The 21,155-nt window shown below is 49.9% G+C and overlaps 2 protein-coding genes across 3 annotated transcripts in view; both read right to left on the reverse strand.

Moving 5' to 3' along the window:
* The window catches only part of DNAJC5 (DnaJ heat shock protein family (Hsp40) member C5), a 30,844-nt gene extending 29,912 nt beyond the window's left edge, over positions 1-932 (reverse strand). The window contains exon 1 of the mRNA XM_084296771.1: positions 779-932. The gene's annotated coding sequence lies outside the window, so the exon portion shown is untranslated. The remainder of the gene's footprint in view (positions 1-778) is intronic.
* A 2,665-nt stretch (positions 933-3,597) lies between these two features.
* Positions 3,598-20,102, reverse strand: TPD52L2 (TPD52 like 2). Of its 2 annotated transcripts, none has more exons than XM_084296781.1 (7): positions 19,995-20,102; positions 19,312-19,430; positions 18,073-18,221; positions 17,086-17,145; positions 11,833-11,934; positions 5,760-5,808; positions 3,598-5,546 (listed from the first exon to the last, which is right to left on the reverse strand). In XM_084296781.1, exons 1-7 carry the CDS (start codon positions 20,011-20,013, stop codon positions 5,451-5,453), a joined length of 594 nt encoding a protein of 197 aa, XP_084152907.1. In that variant the 5' UTR covers positions 20,014-20,102; the 3' UTR covers positions 3,598-5,450. The 2 variants fall into 2 exon arrangements, with proteins under 2 accessions (XP_084152907.1, XP_084152906.1); XM_084296780.1 differs by having other exon boundaries at positions 19,312-19,457; positions 19,995-20,058.
* Between the last annotated feature and the right edge of the window lie 1,053 nt (positions 20,103-21,155).

The raw sequence follows: 21,155 nt of genomic DNA on the forward strand, positions 1-21,155 counted from the left end.
CAGGGAAGGCGCCGCAGTGCTTCCCAGCGCCGCAGCACGGAGGGATGGATGCTGGCTCCCGACCCACCCGGGGCTCGCCCCGTGCCCACAGCCCCAGCCCCCGGTGTGTCCCCCCCCCAGCCCCCATTTGGGCCTCAGGGTCCCTCAGGGCTCAGCCCCCATTCCCTCAGCCCCCACAGCTTCCCTTCAGCCCCCTCAGAGCCCCCTCAGTCCACAACCTTCCCTCAGAGCCTCCTCAGGCCCAGCCTCGCCTCAGCTCCCAATATTTCCTCAGCCTCCATCCCCCACAGAGCCCCCTCAGCCCCCCCAGAGCCCCCTCTGAGCCCCCTTAGCCTCCCCAGAGCCCTCTCAGGCCCAGCCTCGCCTCAGTCCTCAACGTCCCTTCAGCCTCCATCTCCCCCAGAGCCCCCTCAGAGCCTCCCCAGGACCCCCAGAGCCTCCTCAGAGCCTCCCCAGGACCCCCAGAGCCCCCTGAGGCCCGGCCTCGACTCAGTTCCCAACCTCCCCTCAGCCTCCATCTCCCCCAGAGCCTCCCCAGGCCCCCCAGAGCCCCCGCCAGAGCCTCCTCAGCGCTCCCTCAGCCCCCAACCTCCCCTCAGGCCCTGTCCCCTCAGCCCCCATCCCCCCCAGAGCCTCTCCAGGCCCCTCAGAGCCCCCTCAGGCCCCCTTTAGGCCCAGCCTCACCTCAGTCCCCAGCCTCCCCTCAGCCCCGTCCCCCCCTCACGCCACGGCTGGGCCCAGACCGAGGCCCAGAGCTTGAGGCCGCGCCGGGGCTCACCTGCACCCCCCCGCGCTCGTTGCCGGTACCGGGGCTGAGACCGAGGCCGGTACCGGAGCCGGGGCCGGGGCCGGGCAGCCCCGGGCGGGGCGGAGCGAGGCGGGGGCGGCTCCGGGAGGCGGCGGCGGCGGCGCCCCCTGAGCGCTCCTGACGGGACCCGGCGACGCCGACCGCGGGCGGGCGGGCGGGCGGGGGAGGGGCCGGAGCCGCGCGCACCGCGCATGCGCCGCTCCTCCTGCGCGGGCGCGAGCACGCAGCGGGAGCGCGCGTGAAGCAGTGGGAGGGAGGGGAGGGAGGGGCGCGTGCGCAGTGAGAATGCGGGGCGTGGAGAGGGAGCAACAAAAGGGAACTTCCCTGACCGGGAATCGAACCCGGGCCGCGGCGGTGAGAGCGCCGAATCCTAACCACTAGACCACCAGGGAGGGATGCGGATGGGGGCTGCTCGTCGTCTCTTGAGCTCGGCGCCCTGACGGGGCTGAGGGGAGCGGGAGCTGAAGGGGGATTGAGGGGGAAAAGGGGGGACCGGGCTCGGTTCCCGCAGGTCCCCTGGGGTGCAGCGGCGGTGCCGGGGTTCCTCAGGAGTTGCTGACCCTCGGCACTAACCCAGCTCCATCGCCCCTTTCACAGAATCACAGAATTTCGAGGTTGGAAGTGACCTCGAGATCATCGAGTCCAACCTCTGACCTAACCCTAACAGTCCCCACTAAACCATATCCCTAAGCTCTACATCGAAACGTCTTTTGAAGACTTCCAGGGATGGGGACTCCACCACTTCCCTGGGCAGCCTGTTCCAATGCCTCACAACCCTTTCAGTAAAGAAGTTCTTCCTAACATCCAACCTTTATTGCCCCTCCTCATGGACCCCCTCCTTTGGGCACCCCCTCAGTCCCAGCCTGCCCCCCCCCAGGGCTCTCGCCCACCTCAGGAGCTGGTTCCTTTTTAATAAACAAGCTTTGGTTTATAATTAGAGGCAATCAGGTCGATGGGAAGCTCGGGGTCGGGGTGTTTTTCCCAGTTATTCAGGTTTCCCCCTGGGACGGGTGAGATCCCAGCAGTGCCCTGATGGAGGGTCCCGGAGGGGGTGACCCCAGGGACGCTGTGGGGACGCTGCCCCCGGCTGCTTGTCCCAGCTTCAGCAGGGCCCTGCTGGCTCCTGCCATCCCCATGCAGCTCCTCCAGCCCTTCCCGGCTGTGACTCACATTTCAAAGAAACAAACAGAGCCAAATCCCCTTTGCCAAGGGAGCCCCAGCTGCTAATCACCCCCCATGTGCCCTCCTCACTCTATGCCCGGCTCCCCACCAGGCTGGCACCAACCCTCCAGGGAACAACTGGTCCTTTTTGCCCCCAAAATGTAGTATGTTGCACCCCAGGACCCCCAGGCACAAGCCCACAAGACAAAGAGATGCTGTGGGTGAGCACTGCGCTCCCCACGCTGCTCCCCCAGCCCAGGATCCCAGGGAGTTGTTCCCCTCCTGCGACAATAAACACCCAAACCCTTAAAAACAGGCTTTCCTTGCTTTTAGCTGGGAGTGGGAACATTGTGCCTGCAGGGAAGAGGGCTTCCTTTAGCTTTTTGCCATCAGTTTGCAGCTTTGCTGTTTGTCTGCTTCACGGGAAAGCGATGCAGCTCCCTCCATCCCGCACTGCTCCCCACGAAGCCTCTGCGCCTCGTGCTCCTCCATAAGCCTTCCAATTTATCAGGTCTGGATGTTCACCGCCTCCTGTAAAGTAACACAAATTGCCTTCTGAAACCAACTCAGTGTGGCCTCAGTGCTCTGCACCAGCCTTTCCCAAACTCTGTCCTTTCCAGCGCATGAACCAAGGGCACAGGACGCACGTCACCTCGTGCTCTGAGGCATAGGAAGCCCCCAGAGACACAAAACAACCAGGCACAAGGATGTGGGAGCTGCTGAGCCCCATGGAACAGCTCCATCCCGCTGGGGCTGCCACCAGAACCCACACAGAAGGGACCTTCCCATGTTGGAGCCTCCTCCCCTGTCACAGCTGGGGCTGCCAGGGCCCCAAAGGGAAAAAAAGTGGTTTTTTTTCTTCCCTCTGAGAGCTGCCAGGAGCGCTCCTGGAAACCAAGAGGTGACAAAAACACTGCCGAGCCCGTAGGCAGGATGCTAGGTGAGGTTTAATTAGCCTTCCTCCAAGCCACACGAGGTCCCTTGCTGCCTCATCTCCTCCACAAATTGCTCTGCCTCCAGGTGCGACACCAACCCTCCTGCCCTTCGACCCAGTTGCAGGGATGGAGTTTTACACACCAAAGTAGGAAAAAAAAAAAAAAACAACACATCAAACCAAACCAACAAAACCCCAAACCCTACAAAAACAAAACCCTCACCAACCGAGCAGATGGCTCTAACCTCGCCAAGCAACTTCTCCCTCTGCAAGCCCAGCACCACAAGCAGCTCAAGTGGAGAGCAGCTCCCAGCTCAGGTCACGCACTCGCTACTTCCACGGTGCTGCTTCACTCGGCAGTGACTGCCAGAGCTTCCAAGAAGCCGATTCCCCGAGGTACCGCACTGTAAATCTGAGCCAGCAGCACAGCTGCTGCTTTTCCACGTTACAAGTTTCCCCAGTCTCAGCCCCGCGCCCCAAGCTCAGGAAAGGGGCATGAGGAAGCCCGAGGCACGTCGGGTTCACCTGCAGCACCAGTGGTGAAGGAGCAACACGCTTCGCTTGGAGGAAACCCATGGGTTTGTAACTGGCTGAGCTACGTCTCGGGAACCAGGAGGTGCTCAGCATCTTGAAAAGGAAAAATCAGACCACAAACCATACTGAACAAGTCACTTTATGAGAAAGCATCCAGGGAACGATGCACAAACAAGTCAGGGGGACCACTGCAGGGGGCTGGGATTCGCCTGACATGCCCGTAACACACCTCAGAGCAGAGTTCAGTGCCGTTAGATAGAACGAGTCAAAAACATTCAGCTTGTTTTCTCCCAAAGGAATGCTTTATTGACAAGTTTCCTCGGTATTTATCTGTGAAGAGAAACAGTTCAAGACCCACGCTCCAGCAGTCCCCGTTTCACTGGCTCTGCTCCTCGCACGGAGGCCAGTTTTAGTCAAACGAGGAGGGCTGGTAAATGACACACCACGCTCTGCCTACTGCCTAGCACATCTGCCTTCTACTGCCTCATCGTGTGTCCCCGGATCAGCAGAGGGAAGGGAGTGGGGATGGGGGAAATGGAGATTTAATCAGCAAAGTGTCAAAACTTGCTTCTCTAAAGAAAGGGCAAAGATGGTCCAGTCCCTCCAGGGTGATAAAACTACTAAAACTACCCAGATATGTACATAGGCAAGTCTAAAGACCTGAGCAAGTCCCACTTGGCCTCTAAGGCACAGAAACACTCACTGCAGGTGCATTTATTTGGAGGCATCTTGCCTAGAAGAAGATCAGGCCTCTGTAAGAAAGCTTACAATGTTTCAGCTCCTGAGCAATGAGCTCGGACCTCGGAAGAGCAAAAACATCTATCTGCTTCGGGAACTGGTCGAGCTCTGTGACTCTGCTGGGTTTGTAAACCAAGATCCCAGCCGGGGCTTTCGACTGAACGACCCCCACAGTCCCAGTCAGATGTACCAGACGGAGGAGCCCACGGAGAGCAGAGCAGAGTCCCTCCAGCACAGCGTCCCTAATTACCAGCAACAGCTTTGTCCTCGTTAAACCCGGCCCTGTTGCTAGCAGCCTTCAGGATTTCTTCCTCCGGGAAGGAAGGCATAAGCTGAGAAGGGAGAAGCAAGTTTTATACACTCAGGCAACAGAGTGCACCACTGAAAGTTAACACAAGAACTGGCTTCTAAGCATGCTGCTACTACTGAACGATGCAAAAACTCCAGTGCTCAATATCCAGCTTTATAACCCTTACAGTCCTCTCTAGAGAAAAAAAAAAATCATAAACGAGTAAAGCATAAGGTGATGTAAGGCTTGCAATTCAGTTTCAAAGTCCAAGGGAGCATTTCCCTAATATGATGCCGAAGCTTTTTTTTCTTAAGCTTTATTTCTTTAAAGTTCGTTGCATTTAAAAATAAAGATTTTAGTTTTGTTAAAGCTAGAGCATTAGTGTAACAACGAGGCAGCTGCTAAGTGAAGTTTCCCTTTTAGGAGCCCAGAAAAAAAAACACACACACTTAACTATTTACCCCTTTTAACAGATTTCTCCAATGAGAGCCAGAGGAAGCAGTAATGGGAGAAGCCTGGGAGATTGCTGAGTTGCTACATGGCATGCCCTGAGCAGAGAACATAGCCAGAAGCTGAAGCTAAAATGCCCATGCACTTGGCTTCTCCTGTGACTGCCCTCCTCACGCTGCACGGGGCAATTGATCTGCTCCCAGTTATGACAGAGGTGGGAAAAACTGCTTTTTCTGTGCCAGCGGCGTTTCTGAGCTACTTCAAGGAAACTCCATCTTAAGTGCTCTCCCAAAAGGACAGCACAGTGATACATTTCATCTACAAAGTTTAGTGTAAAATATTATTTGTGTACAAAACTTTGCATTCTCTTTATTTGACTTAGATCCAGCAGCAGTGTCTATGAATGGATTATGGATCTCTCCAGACTGGTTCTCAGCCCCTTCATGGATTCGCATGTTGTTGCTGTTGTGAAGAGTTGGGAGGGAGGAGGCTCGCTCTCGGAGTTGTGCACAGCTGTGCAAAGCCACACCGCAGGTCTAGAAAGGAGCGTTGTCTTGTGGAGGCTTGTCTCCAGCTCCCGAGGGGGAGTGGAGGCCATCGGTGCTGTTTTCCCTGCTGCCCACCACTCTGGACTGAAAGGAGAGAAGCGAGTTAGGATAACAAGAAAGCAGCACTGAGAACACCAGGGGAATTCTCCCTCGTCAAGGTCACCCGCTGTAGCAAAGACTTTGCATATCTGAGAGGCCGTCTGGCCAAATACTAGCCCACGAGAAAAACAGCTCAGAAATCAAAGTTTCCGCTTAAGGCTTCACAATGTGCGTTTCCAAGACAAAGCAGACTGTTACCTTTATGGTCCCGACTCTATCTTCAAATGACTTGAAGGTTGCAGAATTCCTTGAAGAATGGAAAGAGAAAAAAAAAGACAAAAAATCAAGACAAGTTAGCTCTTAACTGAACCAAACTGCACCGTGTGACTGGTCTCTCTGGGCATTCCCATGCAACGCCAGTGCCAGCAGCACTCAGAACACTTTCAGCTCCTCACCACGCTGCCCTTTGGCATGAATATCTCAGGCACACCAGACAAAACACCACGAACAAAAACTCTGAAGGAAAACATTTCTACCATGTGCAATTGCTTGATTGCTCAAGCTGAAAAGTTGAGGGAAAAAGCCCTAGTTCACTAGGGAATCAACGCACGATACGGAGAGAAGAAACTAGTCCTTAGCTTTACAAGGCCTCCAACTAAAAGCTTGCTTTGTTAAATAATGGAAAAGCTGAAAAGGGATTAAAAAAAAGGCTTCAGTTTCCCACATTGCATCCTGCTGGCAGGAAGGGGAAGGGCCCTGTGCCTGAACCTATGGGCAGTTCTGTTACTAGAGCAGTGGTCATTTATGGCAGGAAATGCTCAGGAAAACCCTGGTGCAATAAATTAGTCAGAGGACTTTGTGTTTGTGGCAAAGCAAGCCAGGTCAGTTGTTAGCACAGGGCTGCTCTCCCTGGGCAAGGTTTTCTAAACACCAGGAGCTGGGCGACGAGGAGCCTCATCTCAGTTCTTGCTGTGCAGAAGAATCACTTTATACCCGTGCCCACAAAGTAACCTCTGTCCATCTGGAACCAGGATGAGCAGAGAGAGGGCATCCATGGGCCTCATTCAGCTCTGGCAATCGTTTCTCCTACATGATCCCCATCTAATGCACCGCGAGGGCACGCTGAGAAGGGCACTTAGCTTCCAAGCTGGAGACAGAAGGTTCAAGTTCGGATTCCTCTCGGTATTAGCAACGGCTGTGCTGTAAATTGCCAGAGGAGGAGTGTAATCCCTCCCCTCCAGGGACCTCTGAAAGCTGCGAATTTCAATTAGACTTTGGTACAGTTGCAACACTGCACTTAGCCTGGGAACAACACAGGTGCTAATGGCCACAAAAAGGAATTGGGTAAAAAAAAGCCCCAAATTGCTCCAACTGCGGGACACAATCACCCCACCGTGCGTCGTGCTGGAGCGAAGCACTTGCACAGCTCAGAACCCAAACCCGAAGGATGACGGTCAGCCATACCCACCCATCGCCCCCCCAGGAAGCAGGATTCTGACATTACCTCATGGCAGGCATACTGATCGAGTGGCGAATGGAGTAACTGCTACTCGGAAGCGTTCAGAGGGAGGAGGAAAAGGTTAAGTGACAATTAAACAGGCACCACGCAAGAGCAGCACGCCCCAGTCCCGAGTGCTTGCTGTCCATACACAGGCAGCTGTGGACAAATGCACTGATAGAAGCTGCATTTCTTCCTTCCCTTCGTCAAAAGCTGCAGCCCAGAACCAGTTTTCTGGTTGTGGGACTGTTAGCGTGAATATTTAACTCCTATTATTTGGAAAATGCAAACAAAGCAAGCCACACATCTCGTTTTAAAACTTTCCTAAAAGTTGGGTGCAGATTTGCTCCTGTCAGCACAAGGAAATCAGTCCCCCCCCCCCAGTGAGATTTTTAGAAAAGGGTTTGTCAGCTATGCCCAGGACACAGGAGGTATCTCACCCGTTATCAAGGGTATTTTTTTTATAAATAACATTTAAAAGAAGCAGAGGCAACTACAGGGGACAAAAATGAGCACAACTGGCTTATATCGAGTTACACAGACGAGTAAGTTTTACTAGTAAAGGCTTCCTCCAAGCCGTAGTCCCAAACCAAGGCTGACAAGGACACACAGGGCATGCAGCGAGCACTCCCAGGTGTGCTGGATTTGTACTTCCAGCATGGCCTGAAAGAAAACTGCTGGAAGAGCTCAGAGCCCTACTGCTCTGCAGTTAACACCCTCCTAGCTGCAGCTGTATCCTGTGGCAAGCTGCGCTGCAAATTGCAGCTGTGATACAGAAGTCAACCCCCAGGCACTGCACTGAGCTAGGTTTCTCAATCCGTGTCAGAGATGGAGGCAAGGCTGAGCTAATCAGCCTCCCCTGTAACACCCACGAGGGCCTGGCACAGAAACATCTGCTCTTCGAGCAACCTTGAAGAGTGTCTTACCTAAAGGAATGCGAGAAGGGGTGAGCCCTGAGAGCAGCCACGGGCAGCAGAGAGAAAAGGGAAGCAACAGTCAGACACTTGTGCAGATCCCAAGAGGGCAGTTGAGCATGGCCATAGGATCACGGGACAGTAAAGTCACCTAACCATGAGCAAGCCTCTTAAATAAATTACAGAAGCAGGCAAAAAAAAAAACAAAAAAACACACAATTGCTTTTCATTAAATCAAATAACCCAAGCTAAGAGGTTTTTCAGAGGAACATACCAGCACCTGTTCAACCTTACACATTGCTGTCATTCCATTTTTTTTTAGAGCATGTTTTCCTAAACTGAGGTTTTTACCAAGTGTTAGCTAATTTGGTACAACCATTTCCTTCCCCAAAAGCTCTGACAGCACTGCCAGGCTTTCTGGTTGAGAACTTCTGTAACAGTAACCTGCAATAGATGCCCGTTATCTTGCCAAGTATGCAGATCTCAAAGGTACCGCTCTGAGCAAACATCTCTCAGCATAATAAAGATAAGAGTCTTCGTATAAAAGGTGTCACACGTACCCAACAACCTGGTTGCCCATTTTTAAGTTTCGAGGCAAATTATCTCCCACCAGGTTGCCAATTTCCACACCTGATTCTGCAATGCATCTCAGGGGTCTGAAATACCAGTCCAAGCTTTTCTTCTTGCACCAGTAGGATTACCAGGGTGGTTTAGGGCTTCTCCTACCAGGAGCAGTGTTTTATTCCACTTAGACACCGTTTTTGCCTTGGCAGCAGAGAAGCAGTCATGGCAAGTTGGGTCTGAAGTACTTGGCAAGGAGCACGAGGGCTTTTCCTTACAGCCTGAGCAGCAACGTTAGACTTTTGGATTCATGGGGAAATGAAATCACAGTCGGCTCTTTGGCAAGGCAGACTCCTTGAAATGCTGTCTTTGCATGTGAAATAAATTAACTTCCTACTACTTTTTGCTAAAGAACACAGCCAGACGTGCCCATGCACCATGCTGCTCCGCATGCAACACCACAAGCACTGGCAGACTCCTTCAGCACCTTAGCCTGGACCTAGCAGTGACCCTTCTCCTCCAGTCACGAGGATTTAAAGTCTATAAATTCAGGAGTTTTCAGCCACCTTTGGGGCTCAGGCTAGCATTTCATAATGAATTTGCTCGTAGCACGACATGCAGTAGCAAACTCCATCAGACAATACAAAATGTATTGGGCTAGAGACAAAACCACAAAGCAAGCAGTTATCTGCCAAGAAGAAAACTCTTTCAATTTGCAGTTTACTGGGGTCAGTAAAATGCAGGAACAGAACGTCTGCAAGCCAACTTATTTTTTAACTGTAAGTGGAGATAACAGTAAGAGCTGAATTGGCCAAGATTTGCAAAAATCCCTCCCATTAATTAAGCTACATTTTCTCTCCTCATGGCAGCCTAATAGAGTAACAGCATTAATACACTTCGCGTGCAGTTATTGCATTAACCTCGCAATCTCTCCTTAAAATACTTCTAAACGTTCAAGCTGTGGATTGTGACCAGAACGCAGCAACCCTGAAGGACTTAACCCAGGGACACGTTACTGCTATTTCACATCACCTCGGTCCAAGCATTTCTGATGAAATTATGACTACGCCCTCTGTGTGTCCGAGGCGTTTGTCCCATTCATCACGCCTTCCTTGCATTTATCAACCGGTGAAGGCTGACTAAACAAGGAAATCCCTTCTGTTATCTCAACACTTCCAGTGCTGGAAAATAAACCTTGGTTACAAGTGAATTTGGAGCATGAGAGGAAAAAGCAAGTACAGTAACCGAGGTTGCAGCATAGGCTGTGAGGCCTGGAAGAGATTCTCTAAGGACAGAGATCATCCCCATGCATTCAGAGAGGTGATCACGACAATAAACCAGCTTCACTCCTTGTAAGCTCTGATCACATATCAGAACACCAGCTGCACTTTCACCTGGCAGGGGTAGAAAATGGGACGGTCCCTGCAGAAGCTTATGCTCAAAGTTAAACTTAATTCAGAATCAGAAACATCAAGACTTGAATGCAGCACAGGAGATGGAATTCTGTTTATGTATGCAGAGAAAAACTAAAGGTTTTCTTAAAAAATAATTATCATTACTGTGTTCCCCCGCAGGGCCGCATACTCAAAGCGAATTCTTCTGAAGTAAATTTGGCAGGGATTCCCTCAATTTATAAGACAGAAGCTGCCTGTGTTTTGTGCTATAACCCCCAAGGCATTATCTGTAAAAAGGAATAGAGGCTTTTAAATTGGTGATTAATGCTGAGCAACACCACTGCTGCGGAGATCTGACGTGTACGTAGTCAGCCAGGCCAGCATCCACAGCCAGCATCTGCACCAGGACTTTGCCGGGCCAGCCCTGCCACCAGGAGTTCAAATTTTGTTTGGCCGTGCATCCCTTCCCTCCATCGGGTGCTCCTGGGATGGCACAAACATTTGTGCAACCTCGTGGTAAAATAGATTTTGCCTGCAAAAGAGAGGCCAGGCAGGACCAAAGCTGTCAGAACAGCTTCTTCTGATGGCAGTGCTGGTTCAGGAGCTCCCCACGTGGTGTAAGGATGACAGCTCCCAGCCCTTTGTCACAACAGCCTGAGCAGACTGTGGAATTTAGAGATTTACCACATTTACTTCACCATTATCAGTTTAGGAAAATCTATTACCGCCACATCTTGCGCCAGTGTCTGTCTGCTGTGTCTCAAGTGATTACACATAAGTCTTTTCTTCCAACAGACAACGTAGCTTCCAGGAAAGAAAAATGAAAACTTGAATACTGGAAGGGGTAGGAAGCCAACTAGTCCTCTGCCAAATTCAGAGAAGTGAGCTACTGAAAACACTCACCAGTGATTACCCTCCAGAAACACAGCAAATAACTCGAGGAGGAGGGATCTAGCACAAATCAGTACTATGTGATCAGAGGCCAACAAGTTCTTACCACTTGGGTACTCCCAGCCACAGCGGAATAGGAAATTCCCTACAAAGAATGACAGCTGCCCATTCACTCCAAGATCTGGCACATTAAATTAAGTACAAGCTCTAAGGATACTTCCTTAATCATGCAGATAGCTCATTTGCTCAGAATTAGCTCTCAATTCCAAGAAAAGTGTAGGCAATGTATTTTGCATGAAAACCTTGCACGCCACCATTAACGGGGAAGCAACCTTCAGCTTTCATTTCTAAAGATCAGGAAAATCCCAGTGCTAACCTTCAGCTCTGTACAGATGAAGAATTCCCAGAGCAAGAACCTCAGCCAGCAACTGAGGAACCAGCCCCTGACTTTTTGACTGAGAAAAGTTTAAACTTGCAACTATTGCAGCTGCCATCTAAAGGAATCTAGATAACCACCAACACAAGAAGAAATATGTAATGTTATCATGATCTGATCAATTGATGTCTTCCAAGCTACGTGACATAACTGTGCTCAGAAGGCAAGCTGCCCTTCGTCATGGAAAACTGACACAGGGGCTTGGAGCTGCATGACACGCAGCATCCAGACTTTGTCATGTTTTGAAGTGTAAGAGAGCACAGCAATGATGACCTCTTTCTAATCTTAACCCATAACATGGAGAAAACACACCTCTGTAACACAACAGTGAACAGAAAAGGTAGACTTGAATTCTACTTTCTTATATGTGGTGCAAAAGCTGCAGTGAAGCCGTGACGGGAAAAGGGGAAAGGGAAGGGATGTTCTGTCAGTTCTGCTAAGCTGAGTTCAATGCCTTGGAACGGGTTTTATCCATCAACCAGTCTTTAAAAAGTGTTTAACCTGTCCTGAACTATGAACCAACTGCAAAGTGCTGCCAACTAAGCAGAAAAATGGAAAAAAGCCTAGTTATTGTCTCAAGTCTCGTTACTGTTTGAAACCGAGATCAAAGCACCAAAGCACAAAGCAGAAATCTTACCTCATGTCACCAAGTTTCCTGCTGATAACAGAACCTACATTGGAAAGGGCTGCTGAAGTCTTCTGTCCTGCCTGGGAAAGGGTTTCCTGGGTCTTCTTATAACTAAATGGGGAAAAAAAAACAACCACCAATAAGCTGTGCTAACAGGGTTAGGATAGAAAGCAAGAAGCATCCCCCCATTTGGAAAAAGGAACCCAAAGTAAAGGAAAGAAGCTGGATTAGTGGAGCTGCACTGACCTCACTGAGAGAGCCCCTTCTAGTCTTGCATAGATCAAAGACTTTAAGTTTTAAGAAGGCAGCAAGTGCAGGGCTAACCTTTTCATACACTCACTTCAGTTCAGTTACCATTTTGACCATTCATTCCTAAATCTGACAAATATTTGAAGGAAAAAAAAAAAAAAAGGCCAATTTTCCACGTGGAAGCTCTAACACCACAGCATTATACCCCCTCTGCTCTATGAAAATATTTTGGAATCTTTGAGAAAACAAGCCTAGGAATTTATTCCATTACAAGCTTGTAGTCCTGAAGAAATTAATAGCTTTTGTTGTAGCGTTAGGGTATGGAGGAAAGAAGCAAGTCTGCCATCATCACACAGAAACAGAAACACAAGAAGCAGCACCACCTCTACAATGCGGTTTAGAATGAAATTGATAGAGAAGTTTCCTATCAGTTACCATTAACCACAGTCAGTCAGTCTGACAGCTTGCCTTCGTCAGCTGAGTACATTTGGGTTTATACAAGAGCTGGAAAAGACACTCGAAGCCTTCTCATTCGATGGAAACCAAAGCCCTAGGTACAAAGATCCTTCAAGCCATTTTCTTCTAACTAAGCTATTCCACAGCTGGTGATTAACATCTAGATTTGTGGCATTCTTCAAGTTATAAAAAAGACTCAGCCTGGAAAACAATTCCGATAATTTAAGCCAAGTTTTCTTATTCCAAATACATAAATACATATATAAACTTACTTTTTTGCTCAAGTGTAATATTTAGGAGAAGGACATTTATAAACAGAGTAGAATATCCCGAGTTGGAAGGGACCCACAAAGATCCTGGAATCCAGCTCCTGGGCTAACGTTAACAGCCTGATGTTCTCATCTCTGAGCTCCTAAGGCTACCAGACTGTGATCCTCCCCTGGTGCTGAGCCCTCTCACGAGACTGGATTTCCAGCTGTCTACCAGAGAAACTGAAGACCTTGTGCTCACTAAAACGTGCTGTGCTTACTCCACTTCTGCCTGGCACTCAGCTCTCTCAGATTAGCACCAAGCACCAGCACAGCGACGAGGAGCAGTTTACAGAATCAAACGACACCATCCCACCACGCACACGCTGAGAACTCTTATCTCTTGAAGCTCAACTTCATAGCTAAGAGACTTTCCAACCGTTTTCTCCCCACGTGACAGCAATATTCTTAAAACAACTGAAATTCAGCACTCGAGTGCTGCTCCTTTTGCCTCAGTGTGCTCCTTCGTGATGCCAGCACAACTGTGTGCTGCCGGTGATTTACACAGGAAAACAATCTGGCTGAAATAGAAGCTTGGAAGGAAAAATAAATTAAAAGATAGCAGCCAGATCAGGTTGCCAGTCTAGTCCTGCACCCACAGCTCCCACACACACACCTCCACCACTGCAGCACAGTAGGCAGAGCCAGGAAAGCACCGCTGAGATGAGAAGCTCGTTAACCCAGAACTGCCATCGACACAGATGTGGAGCTGCATCTGTGACAAGCAGGGACCAGGTTATACAAGACTTCAGTGCAACTTAACCACACCCAGCTCTGACCCAGAAGCCACAACTGCTCTCCTGCAAGCACCACGGTGAGGTTCACCGTCGCTATAAACTCACGGTCACTCGCCTTCCTCCCTTAATGCCAGCATAAAGCACACTGGAATAATCCAAATCTGGGAGTCATAAACATCAGCTATCTTTAATACCTTGCTTAACGAACAGGCAATTGGCTGCGGGAGTGATCTCTGCCCTGTGGTACTCAAACCCTTCACTGCATCCCTCTCCCATAAATCCTGCCGGGGAGGGGCCAGGCCCTGCATCCCCAAATCCTTCTTTATCCACTAATGCCAGCTTCCGCTCGCTCCGATCCGGCAGTCCCTGCTCGTACCATCTATGTCACCTTGCGTCCTGGTCACAACAAAACTGGAGCAAGAGGGAGAGGAGCAGCACCTGCTAGGAAATGCAGCAGAGCCCGAAAGAGCCATAAAGCGAACTGGATGCTTCCTAGCTGTTATGGAGAGCTCTGAGAAAACAGGAAAAGAGGAGGCATTTGCATAACAAACCCAAAACAACCAACTAAAACCTTATCTTCAGTTTTCTCGAACTCAGCTCCTAGCATTTACTGAGCTTTAAAAAACGAAAACAGAAATTTTGTGCATTTTCTGAAATGCTGCCGGAATCGTACCTTTACCCCCCCCTCGCCTCTCCATTTTAATTGGCACCCACCTCGTTAGCATGACTTGTCACTCTGCCTAGTGCCAAAGCAAGCAGGAAAACTAGCCTGCCACAGCTAGCCAGGCCCTGAGCACTCCCCAGAAGCACGTTTCCGCCATATCCTTCTGGCACTTGTTAAGCACAAGGAAACAGATATAATGAGAATTTTTCTATTCTAGCAGGCACACCCAGGGAGGAACTCTGATTAGCCACCACTGCAGTCAGTCCCAGTGCTGGCAAGCATGAACATAAAGGTCACTCTCTTTAGCAAGTGAAATAGGGATAATTTACATCTTCTTAATCTAGAAAACATCCACAGAGCATAGCAAGGAGAACCTGCAGACCTGATTTTTGTTTTCTGATACTCCTACTTTTTATCTGCTCTCATCTTTCACCCATCTTATGAAGAACACCTATCCACAGCCACCGATGACAAAATCCCAGCTCAAAGGACCCGATTTCATCCCTACTCCAGAGGACAGGAAGATCTGACTTACCCAAGACCTACCCCATCATGGTTTAAATCAACTCAGAAAGCAACGACAAAATCTATCTGCTCCCACTGCATTGCTGTAAAGGATTCCCCTACAAACTGTGCAAAACATGCAGCGAGAAGGACAAAGGCCAACTTTCATAACAGGCTTCCATAATTTAGTCCAGATGCGAATTTAATTCCAGGCACTTAATAAAAACCTGGCTAAGAGACTTCTGCAGCCAACAAATGGAGTACAACAGCAGTGAGGTTTAAGCTGTTCACATCCATTTGCAGCCCCAAAATGACAGAACAGCTGCCTTGGACACTGAAGCTCTATTTGTTCTGATCAGATACCATAGCAAAAAGAAAGGCTCTCGCTCCCCAAAGAGCACGTTAAGTGGTAAGAAGAGATCAGCCTGTCTATTCCACAGCTTGTCAGCTGAAGCTATGAAAGCTGGCATGCAGTTCTCGGGTACCCAGTGACTTCAAGGCTTCAGCCAGTTCTCCTCTGAGAGCAGGCGGGTGGTTGAAGGATATTGCTTGGACCGCAGGGAAACCGTTCAAATACTGACCTGAGGAAAAGCTCCCTCTCCCAGAAGAGACAGTTATCAGGTTAAAAAAAAGTCAAAGCTAGAAAAAAAAAGAAGTGCTTAAATAGATCTAGTCAAAGCAGAGGACTGCGAGCAGGGGCACAGAACATGAGAGGCAGCAGACTGTCATGAAAGCATTGGTTAATGCCGAAGGTTAAGACACTCACGCTTCTGATTGAGTTAATTTTTCATTCCAGTCCTCCAGTGTGCTGCTGGCTGAAAGATATCTACAAACACAACGGAGGTTAGACACAGTGCCATGATTCATGACAGATGCTTCTTTCGACACTTTCCACATTATTAGTGTCTCTTTCCACTTACAGTATCTTGGGTTTTATTTCCCTGACAATGCCTTTCCACCTTCTCTGTTACAGCCAGAAGGAAAGGAGCTGCTGTTTGAGAGGCAGGAAGACACCCAAGCTCTGCTTTCTTTCTCATTTAAGCACCTTCAAACACTTTGCACAAAGAAAGCCTGCAGTTTAGAAGGTGTCAGGAATTGAGAGACTTCAGATCTTCTGTTCCTTTCCTAAATACTTTACGGCAGCTGTATAGTAAAAGCTAAAAGCACAGAGCAGTGAATTAAGCAGAGAGCCGAAAAATCTGACTGCTACACCAAAAGCTGGATTTTATCAATACAGCATGACCTTGACAAACTGCTAAACTGCACTTCATTTTCTCATCTTTAGAAATCATCATGCTTTCCTATACCTAAAACAGTATCTTAGGAGTTGTGAGAATACATGCCGGATGTACAGAACAAATACAGGTACTACAAAAAGTGTCTGCTACCAGCTCAGACAACATGTAGAGGTGTTCAGAGGACGTAGTATATTGCAGGCGGTTCCTGTCACCCCAGAAATAAAACTATTCCCAATTAGATCAAGAACTGTCTTTGCCTACTGATGGGAAACTTCCAACTCACATTTCTGCTTAGCCAAACAACCACCTCCTTAAACACAACACGCAGAAGGGAGAGAATCTTCAGCGTAGAAAATATTCAAGGTCTCCCTGATGTTCAGTTAAAAAACAAGAATCAAAGTGATTTGGGTCTAACGAAAACAAAGGTCTAATATACTACAGAATACATTCTAGAGTCAAAAACAGCCAGCTGCATTTGTCACCTGCTTGTATGTACTGCCAGACTAAAATCCACTGCTTTTTAGTGTTTGACAGCAGCAGAAAGGTTCACATACATCAATCCCTCCAGCCAAGTCGTTACAGCTTGCAAAAGCCAATATAAATATATTTATATTTGCACAGCCCCTATTTTCAGCTACAGGTAAATGCCTTCAGGCATCTTCTCTCCCCTGTGGCCGTACAGAAAGGCAACAAGCAAACTGATTCCACACCTGACAAGAAGAAAAATAGTTTCATAGTAAATACAGAGGTTTGCTAATAAGACATTACAATAAATTAACCTAACAGCGATCAGCTGAAGTGAGACTGTGGTTGATTTGTCACGTTATTCTTTAACAAAGTGTGGTCTGGTAACTGATTGGAATTTTTCTTCTGCAATGGGAAGACTAAGAGCAAGATGCTAGTAGTAACTTTTACTCATCTCCTCTGCAACCGAGGGATGCTGAGAGCTGGAAGTCGGGCATGCTGCTGCCAGCGGGCCTGACTGTGGCTCTACCACGCCTCCAGCTCCCAGTCAGCCCCTGATGCCTGTGAGAACAAGGAGCAGCACAAATCGGGGAACGCAGCAAGGAGCAAGAAGGTGTTGCTGAGGAGCCCGAGGCACTCACAAGTCAGACTGTGTCACTTTGTCATTCCACTCTCCAAGTTTCTCAGATGTTTTCACATAACTAGAAACAGAAAGTGTTAATGAATATAACTTAATATTCATTTTTAGGAGACAACGACACATTTCAGTTACAAAGGAGTAACAGAAATTGAGCAGGGGGGTAGGAGGGAAGACGAGGAAGAGAAAAACAAACAGGGTAACAGCTCAAAGATCTGCCCTGCAGTAGTACTGTCAGTAACTCCTAATTCTAGTTAAGTTACATGTGACATTTTTAGACCAAACAATAACCCTGGGGGCACAAAGGGCCTCTTATATCTGGGCATAACTGCAGGTTAAACTTACCCCTTTGCCTCTCCTTTTGGCACTATTGAGCAGTGCTGTAACTTTAGTACCTGTTGAGGAACAGTCAGCCTAATTTCAAACATTCTTTAGGCAAAGATGCCTCTGCGTATGGCATTGATGGCACAGTAATGCTACGGATGTTTTTCTTCTTAGAATACACAGACTTTTTAAATTCAAGCTATATGGCCCAGAAAACAGATTTCTGAACTAACACAGGGTAACACTTTTAAGTTACCTAACCTCAGGAAATTAGCTCAGTGAATTTTAGCAATTTTTGCACTTCTCTTTGAGCTTGAGTTCAGAATGAGGTAGCAGCAGTCTATGCCTCACAGAAATGGGCAGAAGTACACAAACTGAACTGTTCAGTGGTGATCTAGATTTCAAACGTTATACAAAAAAGAACCAGCAACAATTTATTCAGATCATAAATATTACAGTTCTGTTTGCACTGACATGAGATCAATTAAATTAATAATTTTTGTTTGTTTGTTTGTTTTGTTGTTGTTTTTTTAAATACCCTTTTCTCTATATAGTCATCAGGGCAAAAGCCTTCAGACACTTGGAGAAGCCCTGGAACATGCTGCAGGGGAATAATTGCTACAGAGCAACACTTAAATGTGAAATGTGCATCACGAGCAACACTTACGCGTTGGAGACTTGCACATCGTGCCAGCTTTTGGACAGGTTTTGCTTTAACCCATCCAAGGGAGTCAGACCCAGCTTCCTCTTCAACTCTCCACAGTGCCTCTCTTTAGCAGCCAGGACTTGTCTAAGAGTACCAATTTCTTCTTCAACCTTAGAAAGAGATAGACACAGATCTCAGTATCACAGTTTAATAAAATTCTGAAAACTAAGCCAGCTTTCCACCTCCCTCAAAACTATTACAGTTTTACTAACATGAATACAGAGAATTGGCAGGAACCTTCAGGTGCACACAAAATAATTCAACTAAACATGAATGGTGTCGGAATGGCAGGCCAGAGCCTCAGACTTCAGTTAGGAAAACACCCATAGAAGCTGCTATACTGGTGACTTAGTGGCAGCAAGTTTATCAGAACGCAGTCCTAGCATCGCAATTTCAACAGAAAATACCATTAAAAAGAAAAAATCAGTTGCCAAATACTTATTAACTAGGGTTCCAATCCTTAGAACATCCATTAGAACAAAGAGCTTTCCCTCAGAGATATTTCTTACAAGATTTTCACAACACTCTAGAATTGTTTCGGGACAGAGAAGGTTCGTTTCTACTTTTAGTTAACTGCAGCTTCCCAGCAGCTGCATGGCCATGCAAAACAGTGAAGTCCCCCTTGCTAGAACATACGAATCAGGGAGATTCTCAAATGAAACATAAAAACAACCAAAACTACCTTCAGCTCTATTTCAGGTACAAATTATAAGCTGACCTTTAAAACTCAGAAGGTGCCTACGATTCGGGATATTGCATTATAAGCTCTCAGCTTTTCAAAAGCATACGGGCACCAAAAACAACTGCCTATAACGCATAATAAATATTTAAGAGAAAAGATAGAAGAAGAAAGCACATTAAGTATGCCATTGTCTCGGTTTCATAAGAGAGTTTCATTTGCCTACCGCTTGCCTAAAGTGTTTTCTTGCTTCAAGCACAGCTACAAGTCTAGATGAATTTCACTGCATCAAAGGCCGTGTACTTCCTGAGAGCTCTAAATTAAGATGTTCTGGGAAAGAGCGTGCAACATCACGCACCGTTTGAAGTGTCTGCCAGCTTTGTTGATTTTAACAAAGCCCTTGGAGACGCACAGGTAACGCCACCATCAGAAGCAATATAAAACCCCCGAGCCCTGCTCCTGTGGCACCCCAAGTTCTTGCTCTTTCCCCCCCAGCAGGACCTGACTGAGGCTCTCCCTACCTTGGCGATCTCGGCTCTCAGCTCCTCTTCCTCGGCGGCCGTCAGCCCTTCAGGCGCCGCGGTCCTGGCTGCGGCCGTGCTGTCCACGGGCACGTCGGTCATGGCATCGGCCAGCAGACCTTTGTTGGGAGAGTTAAGGTTGATATCTGCCGCAGACGAGAAGCACACAGGGTGAGCGGGCAGCAAGCGAGGACGCGTCCTGCAAACCCACCCGGGGAAGGCCAAGGACGGGAAGGGGAAGGGAAACCGTGCCTGGACGGCAACGGGGAGAAACGGCAGCGCCTTCACCAGGCCCTCACGGCAACGGGACCCCCCCTCAGGGCAGGGGGACCCCCCCTCTGGGCACCGGGACCCCCCGGAGAGAACCGGGACCCCCCCTCAGGGAACCGGGACCACCCTCAGGGAATCGGGACCCCCCCTCTGGGCACCGGGGCCCCCCCTCGGAGCACTGGGATCCCCCCTCGGGGCACCGGGGACCCCCCTTCGGGAACCGGGACCCCCCCCCTGAGGGAACCGGGACCCCCCCCTCTGACCACCAGGCCCCGCCGTCACAGCACCGGCCCCCCCATCACGGCCTCCTCTCCCCTCACGGAGCTCCCCCCGGTTCCCCCCCAGCCCAAACCGAGGTCCTGGGGAAGGAGACCTCGAGCGCAGCCCCGGTCCCACCGCGGCCCCCCCCCTACCCTGGCTCGCGCCCTCCATGGCGGCGCCCAGGCCCCGGCCCCGTCTCCGCCGCCGCCGCCCCCCCCCGTGACGCGATCAGCGCCGCGCCCGCTTCCGGGAGGGGGGGGGGGGGGGCGCGGGGAGAGCGCGTCACCCGCGCGTCGCCATGGCAACGGCGCCACGTTCCCCCCCCGCCCCCTTCACCCGTTTGGATGACGTCATAGCGTTGATATGACGTCATAGCGTTGGTGTGATGTTATATGTGGCTGGGATTGCATCATATGGGGGTGGGGTGATGTCATAAGGCTGCCACCACTCCCCCCCAGTTATCCCCAGAGCCCCCCCTTAAGCCCATGGTGGCTTCTGTGTCCGCCCCTGTTGTTGCCAGTCCCCATTGAACCCAAAATGGCACGGGGAGGCAGAACCAGGAGGGCTCGGCCTCCCCCGGGCCTCCCCCATGGCCTCGTGCCCCAGCGGCTCCGGGTGCCCCTTCCCCAAATGTGGGGGCTGCAGTGGGGCACCCACCAGCTGCCCATATCCACACCCAGACAGGGAGGTGATGGCGGGGCTGAGGAACTCACCCCACACAGCCCCGCAACCGGTGGCACCTCACGGCACCTCGTGGCACCTCATAGCTCCCCATGGCACCTCACGGCACCTCATGACACCTCGTGGCACCTCATGGCACCATTATGGCTCCTCACAGCTCCTTGTGGCACCTCATGGCACCTCATAGCTCCCCACAGCCCCTCACAGCACCTTGTGGCATCTCACGGCACCTCACAGCACCTCACAGCACTTTGTGGCACCTCACGGCACCTCATGGCACCTCATAGCTCCCCACAGCCCCTCACGGCATCTCATGGCACCTCATGGCACCTCACAGCATCTCACGGCTCCTCATGGCTCTTCATGGCACCTCATGGCACCTCGCAGCACTTTGTGGCACCTCATAGCACCTCATGGCACCTCATGGCACCTCACACCCTCCCAACTCCACTCCTCCATCTCCAGGCAGCCCCAGCAGCTCCCAGGGGATGCTGTTAGCCCCGGTGCTGAGCCTCGACCAAACCCCCTGCGCTGTGACACCCCGGCTCCTGCCGTGTTTCTGGGAAGCCCTCAGCAGCCATCACAAGGGCACCGGGGAAGCCCTGGGCAGCCGATGGAGAATTTGCAAGCCC

The sequence above is a fragment of the Netta rufina genome (assembly GCF_964035555.1).
Source record: "Netta rufina genome assembly, chromosome: 16".
Classification (NCBI taxonomy): Eukaryota; Metazoa; Chordata; class Aves; order Anseriformes; family Anatidae; genus Netta; species Netta rufina.